Below are 14,993 nucleotides of genomic sequence, written 5' to 3' on the forward strand. Positions count from 1 at the left end.
TACTTGATCTCCGAGGGTCACAATTGGCCCCTGGGCCTCAACTAAAACGCACCTGGTGTAGATAAACATAACGCCCAAACACCTGGGCAATTGAAGAAATTAATGAAATAAATGTTTAAAAAAAAGAAGGTGAAACATGCTAGCTTAAAGTCTAACCTCAAATGTAAACAGCAGTAAACCTTTTGCTGTCTCTGTTCTCAGAAACAAGTGGTGAGTAAGAACTTAATTGTCTGTGAATGTCAAAATTTTAGATTCCATATAAGGAAAAGAAAACGGTTCCGTGTTATGCAGTTTCATTTTCATAATAAATTTGCCTTTTGGAATCATTTCCCAAAAGTATAGGATCGTTTAAATCAGACTTGACATTTTTGTTAAACTTTTTGCCACACATTAAAGAAAAGGCGTCTGTCCTTCAAGCCTAATTCTCAGCCCAGACATGTGAAGCACAGGGGAATATTTTATTATCAGGCAACTGACGGTCAGACATTATTTTGATAGTTATGAAGAAGTCCTATTTTAGAAGTGTTGTATAGAACCCCCCTCTAAAAAGATCAATAATGCGCTCATGACTTTTTTTGTAAGTTACAAAAACTGTTTCTGTGTTTCCGTAAATGACTCCTAGGCTCTCTCGATCTCGCTCTCATGGGAAAAAGTTTGCTCTCATGCCAATGTATCCAGTCCCCATTTATTTCACAGGCTGAGAAGCTATTTTGAAGACATAATATGACAAGCGTCCATTTCACTGAACTGGAATGCAAACTAGTTATTTATATTTCTCTTTTTCCACTGTTTCATTCCAGGTGTGTCCTTGGACTTTGAGCAGAGATGGGGGACTGGTCTCTTCTTGGGAATTTCCTTGAAGAGGTCCAGGAGCACTCCACTTCCGTGGGAAAGGTTTGGCTCACCGTCCTTTTCATCTTCCGCATCCTGGTTCTGGGCACGGCAGCGGAGTCCTCCTGGGGCGATGAGCAGAGTGACTTCCTGTGTGACACTCAGCAACCCGGTTGCACCAACGTTTGCTATGACAGTGCCTTCCCTATCGCCCACATCCGCTACTGGGTGCTGCAGATCGTGTTTGTCTCCACGCCCTCCCTGATCTACATGGGCCATGCTATGCACATAGTTCGTAGGGAGGAGAAGAGGAAGAGGATTGAGCAGGAGGAGAGGGAGGCGAGGGAGGATGATGGAGAAGACCTGCAGAGGGAGAAGGAGTACCTCCAGCAGAAGGAGAACAGGAAGGAGATAATATCTGAGGGAACTGGTGCGGTTCGCTTAAAAGGAGCCCTGCTCCGCACTTACATCCTGAGCATCCTGATCCGAACAGTGATGGAGGTGACCTTCATAGTGGTGCAGTATCTAATCTATGGGGTGTTCCTCAAGGCGCTGTACCTCTGCAAGGCATGGCCCTGTCCCAACCCCGTGAACTGTTACATGTCGCGGCCCACCGAGAAAAACGTCTTCATTGTCTTCATGCTGGTGGTAGCCGGCGTGTCTCTTTTGCTGTCTGTGTTGGAGCTCTACCATCTTGGTTGGAAGAGCATTAAGGCTTGCATACGTAAAAGGATGGTAGAAAAGAACAACCAAAAAACCATGACCGTGGTTGTAAAATCCAGTAACCAGCCCCAACCTTCTGACTCCTGCACCCCACCCCCTGATTTCGAACACTGTCTGACACCGCAGGAGTCCATGAACCCCATGACCTCCATCGCCTCCCATCCTTTTAACACCAGGATGGCTCTGCAGCAAAACTCAGCCAACCTGGCAACTGAACGGCACCACAGTTGTGACAACCTAGAGGATGAGCAGGATTTCCTGAGGATCAGATATGAGCAGGCCCCTGCGGAGCTACCAAACGGCTGCTCATCGCTGATGCATTCAGGCTTCCTGAAGGACAAAAGACGCTTGAGCAGGACCAGCGGCACCAGCAGCCGGGCGCGCCAAGACGACCTGGCAGTATAGATGGTCTCAAAGAGAACCAAAATGAGGATAGAGCCATGACTTATAAGCACAACTCTAAAGCCTCGCAAAAATATCAACATCCCTTCAGCTTTTATTACATGTTTTCAAGTCAGAACCACAAGTTTTACAGTTTATCAAAAGTTATGGGGATCAACCAGCTTAAAGTGTTATTTTAGGTGAAGGAAAATCAATCAATCAAGTTTATTTGTATAGCCCTTTACAATAGCCAAATGGTACCCAAAGTGCTTTACAACAAAGCCATAAAACAATACATAACACATACAAAACATTAAATAGTTAAGACATTAAATAGTTAAAAGTCTGAGGCGTGCATCATATTTACCTTCACAAAACTAGATGTTAAATTTAGTCCACTCCCCTTTCGTTAGGTAGCACATGCCCAGCCATAATGGATGAGGAAGGTCTATGACCACATGTAGACGTTTCCCAAAACATCAGAATTACATTTACTTTGAACAAACACCAGCGAACTGCATTGTGTAAAAATGGTTGTGTGCTTCTGGTTATTTTCTATCAAAAAGTGAATTTCAAAACAAGTTTTTAGGGATTCTCTATTAGGTCCTAATCTTCTTTAAACTTCATCTCTAACTCTGTTTTGGTCCTTGCTTTTCATAATGCTAATTGTTCTTTTTTTCAAGCAAACCTATGAGACTCTCATCACTTAAATTATAATGATATATTAAAGACGGGTGGATTCTAGGATTACTTTAAAAAGCAGTTAATTGCTGGGTTTGCATTTTACAGTTAGAAAAATAAGAGAGGACACAACTTTTCAGAAAGCGCTGAATCATTGTCATTTCACTACAAAAATTTCTGTAAAATTGTTTTGGTCAATTGAAGTTTATGGTTTCAATGCAAGAACATGCGAATAAATCATCAAGGAGCTGAAAAATGTTTTGGCAGGATGTAAGTTTAATAGCCCTAAAAGACAATACTGTCATAGGGGCTGACTTTTTATACCATCTACGGACGATTTACAGAACACTGACCTGTGAAAAGACTGCACAAATGTTACATACGAATGCTTTCTGGACAGATAAGGAGGCGTGTTACTAAGCTTGAAATTAATAATTTTAAAACGAACTGCAAAAATACATCGGGTTAACAGAGAAATTGAAATTGATATACTGAATAATTTTATTTTCGATGTTATTTAATTTTAAATCAAATTCATCTCTTTCTTTGTTATTTTCCATTTTACCAATCCCAGAACTTGGCATCATTAAGAGATGAGGAATATTTATGGCATTAACTGTGAACAGTTTTCATATTTGCATGAAAATAAAAAGTGCCTTGAAAGGTTAAAGAGGATAGATTTTTTATTATTATTATTCTCTCTGCAGCTTCTTTTACTAATTCAATTGCACTAAACATTTTGATCAAAAAAGAAACAAAGAGATAAAAGAATAATAACTTTGATATGTGAAAAAACTTTCCTTTATGTTTGTGTGCAAACGTGATGTCAGAATGTAGCTTCTTATATTGTCTCTCTGAAGGTATTCAAAGTCTAAATTTGAAAGAATGTTTCCTGCTGAGATGTAGCGTAATGAGCAGATTCTGCCACTAGGTGGCGACAATGCACTTGTGTTTTTCAGATTGTATTCTGGATTTCTTATATAATCATTCCTATGCAATATGTGTTCTTTTTTACTCTGTATGTATTTTTGTTTTACTTTCATTCTATATAGAAAATATTTGTGCAAACAAATAAACAAATTTATTTGCAATTGGACGTCGGAAGATCATCCAAAAGGATTCAGCTCTTTTGTTTTTATTATTCTTTTGCATATTATAATATACCAATAAACAATTATTGGTAAGAATAAGGAGTCCCTTTTGTCATTAATACTCAGATAAGATAAAAAAAAAAAAAAACAAGCACCGTTTGAGGATACTTTATAAAATATTAAAACAAGAAAACATATGTGCACAAATTGTGGCAGGTAGTTTTTACATACACAGAATGTCTATCTTTATCTTAAAAAAAAAAAAAAAAAAACATGTATCCAATTTTAGCTAAAAAAATGTATTTACTATGGTTCATTTGTAAAAATAAATAAATAAATAATAAAAAATAAATAAAATTATATATATATATATATATATATATATATATATATATAAATGTATCTGTTTTGCGTATTTTGATAAAACGACAGAAATCTACTTATATCAGAGTGAATTATAAGACATTTTAATCTGTATTCTATGTGCTTGTTATGAAATGTAATTTTAATAATCTAACAAGGGAGGAAAATACAAATATTACATTTTATAAAACAATAATAAAAGTACAGAAATAATTCAAAAGTCCTAGCAAATAAATAAATAAATAGATTCACGTACAGCTTTTTTCCTGTAGAGGGCGCTTCAACACATTCTTGCATTATTGAAACCCAACCGGCAAATATGACGCAGTTGTGGTCATCCTTGGGATATGTAGTTTATGGCTCCTCTGCGTCACTATGGCAGCCATTGTAAACCGTCGTATGTTTGCCTACAGTTCCCAGCGACATGTCCACAGGTACCGGTGTCAAGAGTTCCTGAGCGAATGACAGGTCAAGTCGGATTTTGTATCGGAGGCAGCTCATCATCTTTCACCCCCAGCGACTTTTTTTTTTTAAGTAAGTAACACGAGCAGAGCTAACTGATAGCTGTCCTGTACTTAAACGGTTTGTGGGTTTGAACTTCCGGTATCATCCTGTGATGTTGTAACTGGATAGTTTCGAAACAGTTGCCGTATTTAAACTCCGTATCGCCTCGTTTTGGCTTGACTTTGTGTTGAAACTGTGTGAGTGGACTAACGGTTAGGTAAATATTAATAACCTGACTGTATTCAGGACTTGACGGCCAAACCGGGTAATGTAAATATTTAAAGACAGACTCTTGCGCCCCCTACCGTTGACTTATCGACATAAAGGTATAAAACTGCTCTGACTTTGAATCATAGAAGTTAAACTGCCTTGGAAATCTCTTTACAGAAGCTGCTGTTTTTATTTCGAACTTTATTTTTTCGTGAAATAAACAAGGTAAGTTACTTTTTTCTTTTAAAGTTTAAATATAGATTTCTTTGTATTAAATTTAACATATTTAGTTATTTTTCTTGTGAAAAACTGGCCAAATGGTTAAAATTGTCTGGACTTGCGCAGTAATGTATAGTACTAATTTCAAGTGTTTTAAGTACTTTAGAAAAGTCTGTCAGAACCAGCTTTCTTTGCAATGGTAGCTTTTCTCTTATGATTTGGAGGGGAAAAATAATTTTTCTTTTTTCTTATTTAGCCAATGGTTTAAATCTGCTGTTTTTCTTCCCTGATCAGTGCAAAGAATAAGAGTTGGAAGATAATCTTGTAACTGCTTTGAGGTTTAATTCAATATTATGACTTAATGCTAAAAAAACAAAAAAACAAAAAATCATTTATTTTTGCATTTAGGAAAAGTGGAAATCTTTGAGTCATTGAAAACCTAAGCAATGCATTTGTTGTTAAGCGCAGATGACACAGTGGAAACAGTCATCCTTCAACCAGAAAGTTGGTTTTATTCCAGTTTCCTCCTGTCAAGCTGTTCGCTGATCTATTTTATTTAATTATAAAATTTTTAATTTAAATAATCTATCTTTATTACCTTAACTTGCAGCAGTTGCATTCAACTGATCTGAATAACATCCTTTAGGTTTTCATGTTTTCTACAATTGGGAATGGTAGAAATGTTTTTCCTCTAACAGGTTTGGTCTGTCAGGAACAGTCCCTGCACTGTAGAGGCCTTTTATAGACTAAACATGAAGTGTCCCATTTACACCCTATGGGAAAGTTAGCAGTACTTTTGTTTTGCTCAGAGTCTGTAATGTTACAAACTTCAATGTATTTTATTATAATTTGACTGGTCAAAAAAACTAACTTGTCTTTGTATTTGTGTATTTTTAATCATTAAATTTAATAGTTACAAAAATTTTCTTTTTTATATAGTCCGTTCTTATTTTTTGTGTTCTATTCTTATATTTTATAGTCCTTTGTGTTCCAGTGTGCTTTTATTGTCTGCTTGCTTTTCCAATGAATCTCCAAAATGTCTCCACTGGTACAATAAAGGGTATTTCTATCTTATTCTATTCCTATTCTATTAGTCACAAAGTACAAAGCTTTAAAGCCGCCTGAGCCAGTCTCACAGAGATCTATAAAAAGCTTCGCTGGATCATCTTTGCAGAACATATCTGCCTCATCTATGAGGAGATAGAGATCAGACATGAGATGGTTTAATTACTAACTCACCTTAACTGTGCATTTTTGTTTCTCCTCTATTTGCTTCTCTGGAAGTTCAATTTGGAAGCTTTTTGAGGTTCAGGAGAAATCGTTTTTCCACTTCAGAGGCATATTTTTAAAGCTCCAGAGAACTTTATTCTGAATAAAACCCAGAAAACTCTCTGAAACTGAAGCAGGTTCCAGTCTAAAGGGATTAGACCTAATGGGAGTGAATGTAGAATATAAGGTTTAATTTCTCTGGAAGCATAAACAGACACAAGCGGACACACGATGGAATATACAGGGAAATGAGGCACAGTTAAACACAATAGGAAGGAAAGCAAAGGTTTTATATTAGTTGAAGGCTTTTCTGCACAGATGTGGACTGTTCACTGTGACTTCTAAAGGCAACTGATTGTACTGGATTTTTATTCATCTTTATCAGACCAAAGATAAATATAAATCCATATATTTCAAATGCTGTTTTATTGCCTTAATAATTTGTATCATAGTTTTTCACCTTTGCGATTCACCTCTGTTGTTTCTGCAGCTCAGCAATGAGGAACTTTTTGACCAAAGCGGGCCTGTTAGGCTCGGTCTCAGTGGCCCTGGGCTCCATGTGGTGGTCACAGCAGAAGACAGAATCAGACACTTGCTCTTCAGATGCAGCCGCTGCTAGCCCTGCTTCTCTGTACGAACTCAAACTGGTCCAGGTCTTGTTCCGCCATGGCGCTCGGACGCCTCTTAAGTCCATGCCTGATGTGTTAGAGGTAGCCCTCTGCTGGTTTCTTCTCATCCATTTGGTCTATTAGTTACATGCTAACACTATGTGTTTCTGTCTGAACATAAAGGCTCGGTGGGATCCTACGCTCCTGGAGGCTCCGCCACACACACACATCAACTACACAGTGACTGACCTTAAGGGCGGACCTCGTCCAACGGCTCCTGTAGAGGACAGCTATCGGAGGAACACACTGAGTGTGAGTAGGTTCTCTTTACACGAGGATAAGGAACCAACTGGTTTTAGCTTCTTACTGCAGCTGCTTTACAAAATCAGGCTTTACAAATATGCTCCTTTCTGAGGTTATAAACATGCTGAAAGTCAGAAGACTTAAAGGGATACAATTTTTATGATGGACATAAGGTAAGAAAGGCAAAACCTTAGCCTTAGTTTTATTTATCATCAATATTCCTTTTGTTGGGCTTCAGTAACTTATTAATGCAACAGCATTTCTTTCCAGAGTAATTTACAAGAAATGAAACAGCAAAGTTTTGTACTATTTTTTTTTTTTTTTTTATGCATGTGGCTCTGCTTAATGATCGAAACAGGAAACGAGCTGTAGGAATAAAACAGAGGCACCTGTACTTCCTGGACAGAGCGAAGTTTGAAGTTTTCTGCTGCAAAAAAATGAGTTTAAATGAAATAAGATAAGGACATGTTTGAGAGAAATGTTTGTATCTGTAGAACATCTCTAATGACGTCCCTGCAGGTCATTAAAGACCTTCATCGTCCTCAGGGGTGAAGCTGCTTTACAGAAGCAGTTTACAAAACACCAAATACAACACTTTATAAAAGATTACAGAATCAATTAATTTATAGAATTTTTAGCTCATGGAAAAACAGCTTACAGCAGATGGGTTATATTGAGTGTTTTTATGTATGGGTAATATTTAACTTATTATACCCAACGATACAGTAATAAAGTTACCGTCTGCCTTTTCAGATTTTATGTGCCTTTGTGCAATAAAGAAGTGTTGGTTTCTGTTACACTTTTACATAAATGCATTATGTTACTTTATAATGCTCCCTCTAGTGGTAAAACTAAACCCTGCTTTAATAACTAGCTATGCCCATTCATTGGTTTAGTCACTGTTTAGGGTTATGTGCATTAAATATCCTACAACCTTTAATCCTTGCAATGCCAGGAACACATTATTACCTCCAACCATTATTTGACATTAACACAATATAAACGATATAAAGCTATTAAATGAAAATTTGTTTAGACAGAGACGAGCCTTTTGAAAACCCATTTCTTATAAAATTCTGATGCAGATGGTGAAAATTCTTTACCGTATCTGGAATATGATGATATTCTAGTTTGGTTTAATGCTTTTGGGCAAAAGGATGAAACAGTGGGATTCATTGATTCATCATTTTTAAATATCTGTCAGTTGATGTAGTAATTAAAGAATTAGTAACAGGGGAATACAGCTGCTAAAATATGCCGTTTGCTTAAAGAAAAACCCACTCTGTAGAATAATTAAACCAAACCATTTAAATATATGTATTTGTTTAGAATTTAATATGGAAACATTTTTTTTTTTTTACTTCATTTGGAAAGAATTCTGTGAAAGCAAAACAAAAAATATCCCATCAAACCAGCGGTGGCTGATGGAGTTTTTATACCAAAAAGCAATCAAGCGTATAATAAGTTATCACACCAGTATATTTTTATGAATGCCAACAACACAAACATTATCAAAACACTTAATTTAATGTACAGGTTTACTTTTTGTACATAAATCTTGCCCTTCTTAGGCTTTTTGAAGGCAAATCTGTGTTTAGCATGGTCCATATTGTTCCACAGACCTAAAAAAAAAAAAAAAATAATGTACCAGTTTAATAATGGAGAATCTGTTAGTCAGCTTTATATTTAAAAAAAAAAAAATATTTATTTTCTGAGAATGTGTTTATTTAAGACTTAGACAACCTTTATCGTCATTTTGTATACACAGAGTGTATACAAAACGAAATTTAAGAGCAACTATGCAGATTAACACCTAGAAAAAGTTCACTATATTATATTATTTTCCATGTGAATCCCAGATTCTTCATTCTTCTTTGCCTTTTCTAAAAAGTGCTTTAAATCAGTCATTCCTGTCTCTATCCATGCTGGGTCAGATCCTGACGTTTGAAAAAGGAGGCAGGGAAAGCAGAATAAAGCGTTAGCCTCGCTGCATGCAGTTAGCCAAGTCTTGTAGCTAAACCAGGTCCTGGAAAAAGACTGAGTGTACCGTCTCCCTCTGTCTTTGAACTGCTGATTAATTTTGATGTTCGGCTGATCAGGTAAGAACGGTTTCACCTCCAGCTTCTCTTGATAAGTTTGCTTTAAAGGAACTTCACTTAATTTAATTTTTCTAGCGCCATTTCTCTCTCCAGTCGTCTCCAACTTCCGTGACTCGGCCTGTCAATCAGCCGCACTACGACTGTGACGATACTTCCTGTCACCTCAGGTCGCTGCTTAGCTTCACCCAAGGATTGTCTAGTAGAGGAGCTACTCTGCATGTACAACTTTTAATGAGAGTCAATGGCCAAAGACTTTTACACCCTGAGGTGGAAATACAGCAACATTTCAACAATTAACGAAACCGCTTTACTTGTCATTAAAGATTAAATATTTATCTTCCACATCTAAAAATATATACTAATATATTTTAATGTAATAATTTCTCTCTATTGGCCAGTTGCCATTGCATCAAGCAGCTTTTGCTGTCTGATTATTAATTATTAGTTAGCAGATTAATCAGCAGAAATAGTTATTGCATCCCTAAATGAGAGAAAAACTGTCTATTTCTAAGTTAAAAAGAGCCACCGAGTTATGAGGAAACAGTAAAGGAGGACATGACGCTGAACAAGCCAGTCTTCTCATACCAAACCATCAGCCTCACCCCTCTGGTGCAAATTCCACTTTTAGCTCAGAGAGCATTAAAAGTGATCTGAATTATATGCAGCCAGCGATACAAAAAAGTATCTCTGTCATCATGCTGGCTAACAGTTCAACTGTGAAATACATTGGCTTAAAGTTGCTTCATTTGGTCTGATTACATTAGTTGCACTGGATAAATAATCATTCTCTGCCAGGCTCCTTTTAGATTTGTTCTCATAAAGTACAGAGTTTAACAGCGTGCTGTAACCCTGCTACAAGAAACCACAGACTGTTTGCTTACAGTAGTGTGAGTTGTTAAAAAATAATGGCTTAAAATAACAATAGAATCCTAAAACAAAAAGACAACACAGAAATCCAACTTTTGTACTAAACATCATATAAATCCCCTAATAACTGATATTTCTATAAATGACACGATTTACTGGTCTGGTTTGCCAGAAGGGAGCTGGTTTAAAGGCTTATAAAGCTACCACCCAACCAAAATAACACACTCCAAGTGGATCCTAGTTCTGCTGCGGGATTTCACTGTAATTCTCCTTATTTTTAAAGGAAGCTTTTATGCTGCCATGTGCAGAACTGGGCTTTCATCCTCCTGTTACGCTGCTGAATGTCTGCAACATGAGGACGGCCTCTAGCTGCTTTAATTTCTGTCATATTTTAGTAAAATCTTACTAAAGATACACAAAACCATTAGAAGAGGTACATAGTGAGGAGATGAGACCCAGATTAAATATAGAATTGTTTGGACAGTTGGATAATAACTGCACACTAGAATAAATACAGCTTCAAAATCATCACAGCAAGTTATACATTTTGAAATAGCCACAATTTTTATCATACATTCTCTTTTCCATCAGTAATTACATATAATTTTATATAGACAGACTTAGACAGTACTTTATAAAAAAAAAAATATATATATATATATATATATATATATATATATATATATATATGTGTGTGTGTATTGAGTTATGAGGGCATGAAAATCTAATTGGTTTTAGTTCAATAATCTTACAGCTTTTTCATTTTTAAATGAGCACATATTGAATTTTGCATCAGCTGCTGTGATCCAGTTATTATGCAGTTCCCCCTCTGACTGACTTCCGCTCTGAACATTCAGAGCAAGTAGAAGAAATGTGCTATTCCAAATATGTCATGGATTTTTTTTATAACACTGAACTGCACTATAAAATTTCTGGGTTAACTTTTGAATCTGACATGTTTGACATAGTCTTTTTATTATTTTATTTTGAAGGGTGGCAGTTTCCCTGGTCAGCTGACCACAGTGGGCATGCAGCAGCTGTATGAGCTGGGCCAGAGGTTGAGGAATAGATATATAGAGGAGACGCCTTTCCTCAGCCCCACCTTTACCTCAGCAGAGGTCTAGTAAGTGATGCTGATCATGAAAGTTTTTTTTATTCTAATGACCCAATGATCACGTGTAATTTCTTTTTTTCTTTAGCGTGCGCTCCACTAACATTGTAAGGACTATAGAGTCTGCCAAGTGCCTGATAGCTGGACTCTTCCAGCAAAAGCAAAAAGGTAGATTTAAAATGCTCGCATGTTTAGAGGGATCTACCTGATCTGGAAAGCCTGGTGTTGGTTTACTGATCTTGATATGGATGGATTAAATAACTGGACGATATTTTCCATCTCTTTGCCTAAAAGTTTTCATTCATTCCCTATTGTTATCCTTGAGCTTATTATTTTTGTCACCACTAGTGATTTTACTTCCTTGAGGCCTTTACGTCCTTCCTCTTGTCTTCCCTATTTTGCTCCCCTGTCTTTTCTTCTTTCCTGCCTTTCTTTGTGTCTGGATTTTTTTTTCTGTCATCCATTTTGTCGTTTTTCTCTTGGTGTGTAGATATTGTGTCCATCCTGACAACAGAGGCAGAATCTGAAATTCTCTACCCTAACTATCACGGATGCAAGCTGCTGAAAGTCCTCAGTGGGTAGGTGTAGTTTTCTAACATGCCACTGAGCTCCATCACTCACAGACCACTCTGGCCACCAAAAAATGGAATCTAGAGTAACGTCCAATTCAAAATCATGAGCAGACTGCAGACGCTTTTGGCAGGTTGTCATGGTGTGTCTGTGTTTTTTTTTTTTTTCCTTACAGCCCCCGCTGGGCTGAGTTGTCCACTCTGCCTGGCATTGCTTCAGACCTGCAGAGCATCCTGAGTGCACTGGGGATCGCTGCTCACCAGCACGTCGACTTCATCCTCATTAGGGATGACATGGTTGCCAGAGAGGTGACACTGTGACGCTGTGATCCATTCGACTTTTTACTGAGTCTCACCACAGGCTTTCAGTCTGGAGGCAGTTATTATAGAGACTAAGTTCAACCTGAACACTAGCTAGCTGCTGAATGTGTCGGTGCAATCCAACAGGTTTAAAGAGATCTAAAGATTGATCAGTTATTAGTGAGACATAATTAGTCATGGAACAAGACAATTTACATTTAAAATAAGAAAACATATTAACACATTGTCTTATTTCATGTGCATTTTATCTAAATATCTTATTTTAAGAGTAAAAATACTCATTCCATTGGCAAACTCTCATAACTAAATAATTATTGTCTAAATTCTAACTATTCATTATTTAGTGCTTATATTTCCTTCAGTGGCTTCTTAAATATGTTAATCATTGAATGTTTTTAGGCTTTGTGTTTCAAAGACCCATATAGGAATGGCTTATTAGTTTAAGGAAATGATAAAGTATATATTCAGGTCATATTCAAGTATATTTAAACCAAACTGTAGTCGGCATCAGTGGAACTCAGATAACGCCGTTTATAAAGACAACTATGTGCTTTTTTTTTTAAGGCATTAGATTTGGGTTTGTTTTGTTTGTTAGTTGTGGACCCAGTTATATTTTTAGTAGTCGTTTTAGGTTTAAAATAATGTAATCTAATTTGCTAACATTCAGACTCATGGCCTTCCCATCCCGCCGGTACTGAACTCCTGGAGGAATAAGGTGGAGGACAGAGCTGTGGACATGATGTGCCGGCTTTACGAACCCAGCAAGAGGTTAACAGCATCATTTTAATCATTTAATGCATGCTGGTTCTGCTCATTAAGGTATTTTTAAATGCTATATACTGTGACAGTGAGAAGCTCCAGCTGTCGGTGGGATCTCTCCTCCACCTGCTGTTAGACAACATTGAGAAGAAGCTACAGGACAGCTCAGCAGAGGCCAACAGGTTGGACACCTCACATCGAGCACCTTCACTTCTTTCCCAAAACAGAGATTTTTTTTAAGGATTAACTCTCTCAACAGGAAGTTGTTCCTTTACTCAGCCCATGACACCACTCTGATTCCCTGCCTCATGGCTTTGGAAATCTACGACATGAAATGGCCACCATATGCTGCTGATATCACTCTGGAGCTGCACCAACACCGGCAGACCGGAGACGCATTTGTAAAGGTGTCCTACATAGGCCAGGTAAGGCACGCCTCTAATCGACCCAACCATCAAAGCTGTTGGCTTTCCCTTCATCCAAGTCACATTTGCTTCATGCTTCCCAGGATCAACTCATACCAGGTTGCAGTGGAGTCTACTGCCCCCTGCAGGAGTTCAAAAAGCTCCTCTCCGCATACACATTAAACCCTGAAGTCTACGTTACTCGCTGCAACAGCACAGGAGGACCCACTGAACCCTGAACTTTCAAGAAACACAAAACCCGTCTTGACATTATGCTCAGCTCTCCTTCCATCCAGTCACCATTAAGGCTTGAACACATCAGTTAAATGAGTTGCTCGTCTTTCTTTACATTTAAATCTTGTTTAAATGATTTTTATAAACAGATTTTTCCTCAGTTGTTTTATTTACACCAAGGTGCTCTCTTACTTCAAACTAGCAGAAAAGTTGTTTTCTTTTTTTTTTTTCACTCAATCGATTTGTATCCGCTTTTACCCCCCGACTGATTTCTAGTGAACTCATCTAGGTGAGCGCATCATCAGTATTACGTTTGCACTGCTTAACAAAAGGAATATTTCACTAGTTTGGTGATGTTGCTGTTGAATTGAATGTACTTAATGATTATTTTGGATTGAGTTTCACATCATATCAATACATTAAATAAGCCTTTATGTTGTTCCAAAGAAAGTAAAAAAAAAAAACAATGCACTGGACTTTGTTTCCAAGTTTGAAGACATTTCACTTCCCATCCGGAAGCTTATTCAATTCAAAATGTCTGCCTGCCTTTCTTCAGGTGATTTGTAGAGTTTAAAACATTAAGAAAGTGTATGATTAAATTATTTAAAAGTATCTACTATTCTGAGTGTGTTAAAGTTATGGGGACAAGCTGTTTTGGCGTTTATACAGTGATGGGAAAAACAAGCATACTTCAGCACCTCAGAGAGCAACTTAATGTTGCAGCAATTTTATTCCTCTCATGGATTTTATGCTCATTATCTCCGTAATCTATCACCAAACTGGGAGATTAGGCAATTTAAGGCTTCTTTTTTTTAGATAGTGTATAATCAATTAACTAGTTTTGGCCCAGCTCCATCAGACGGCCATCATAAACTGCTAGCCCCAGTCTTCATCCCTCTGCCTCCATGCATGCCATAGCGACTGTATGGTCTCTATAGCATCTTTACTTTGTAAGATTTTGACACAGCTGGTCAATCACATTTTATGGTTAATTCAGATGCCATATTTAAACCTAAGTAGAAGTTTAATCTGAATGGTATACTTCCAGTTGTTTTAAATTGTCTTAGTCTTTCTCTTGGATTGATGGGGGATTTGTTTTACTGCCATCCCTGCTGGTGTCTGATGGTGCACAGCTATAGAGAAAGCCTTGCTGTACGTTTCCCATGACTGTTATCCTCCAAACTTCCTTATCCGCCATGACTACAGATTTTTATTCCTTAGGGAACTATCTTTTGTGGAAAAGCTAAAAGGTTATTAGATGGTTTAACAATTGAGTGAACAAGGATTTCCTCTTTGATGAACACAGTTATATTTGATTGATGTTTGTTGTTGGTGGCATTTCTTGTGAAATGGCATTTCTATCATAAACATTTGGTTTGGATGGGTGAAAGAAAAATACAGATTTTTTTTTCCATGTTGAGCTTGTTCTCATTTTCTACATTATTT

At 37.2% G+C, this 14,993-nt stretch overlaps 2 protein-coding genes across 4 annotated transcripts; both read left to right on the forward strand.

The window, feature by feature from the left end:
* Positions 1 to 803: 803 nt before the first annotated feature.
* LOC107103021 (gap junction alpha-5 protein-like) lies at positions 804 to 3,728 on the forward strand. The gene has a single exon (XM_015402530.1). It carries the CDS (start codon positions 826 to 828, stop codon positions 1,957 to 1,959), a length of 1,134 nt encoding a protein of 377 aa, XP_015258016.1. The 5' UTR covers positions 804 to 825; the 3' UTR covers positions 1,960 to 3,728.
* A 747-nt stretch (positions 3,729 to 4,475) lies between these two features.
* LOC107103019 (lysophosphatidic acid phosphatase type 6-like) lies at positions 4,476 to 14,943 on the forward strand. Of its 3 annotated transcripts, XM_015402528.1 has the most exons (12): positions 4,528 to 4,604; positions 4,962 to 5,009; positions 6,763 to 6,982; positions 7,064 to 7,192; positions 11,142 to 11,272; positions 11,349 to 11,428; positions 11,751 to 11,838; positions 12,006 to 12,138; positions 12,818 to 12,918; positions 12,999 to 13,091; positions 13,169 to 13,334; positions 13,418 to 14,943. In XM_015402528.1, the coding sequence occupies exons 3-12, from the start codon at positions 6,770 to 6,772 to the stop codon at positions 13,550 to 13,552; spliced, it is 1,269 nt and encodes a 422-aa protein (XP_015258014.1). In that variant the 5' UTR covers positions 4,528 to 4,604; positions 4,962 to 5,009; positions 6,763 to 6,769; the 3' UTR covers positions 13,553 to 14,943. The 3 variants fall into 3 exon arrangements, with proteins under 3 accessions (XP_015258012.1, XP_015258014.1, XP_015258013.1); XM_015402526.1 differs by lacking the exon at positions 4,962 to 5,009 and having other exon boundaries at positions 4,476 to 4,604; XM_015402527.1 differs by lacking the exon at positions 4,528 to 4,604 and having other exon boundaries at positions 4,614 to 5,009.
* The last annotated feature ends 50 nt before the right edge of the window (positions 14,944 to 14,993 follow it).

This window comes from Cyprinodon variegatus, unplaced genomic scaffold, assembly GCF_000732505.1.
Source record: "Cyprinodon variegatus isolate N-32 unplaced genomic scaffold, C_variegatus-1.0 Scaffold1362, whole genome shotgun sequence".
Taxonomy (NCBI): Eukaryota; Metazoa; Chordata; class Actinopteri; order Cyprinodontiformes; family Cyprinodontidae; genus Cyprinodon; species Cyprinodon variegatus.

Coding starts and splice junctions, on each gene's coding strand:
- LOC107103021 (XM_015402530.1), top strand. CDS start 826: ATGGGGGACTGGTCTCTTCTTGGGAATTTCCTTGAAGAGGTCCAGGAG.
- LOC107103019 (XM_015402526.1), top strand. CDS start 6,770: ATGAGGAACTTTTTGACCAAAGCGGGCCTGTTAGGCTCGGTCTCAGTG. Junction 7,193..11,141: donor ATCGGAGGAACACACTGAGT/GTGAGTAGGTTC, acceptor TTTATTTTGAAG/GGTGGCAGTTTCCCTGGTCA. Junction 11,273..11,348: donor TTTACCTCAGCAGAGGTCTA/GTAAGTGATGCT, acceptor TTTTTTCTTTAG/CGTGCGCTCCACTAACATTG.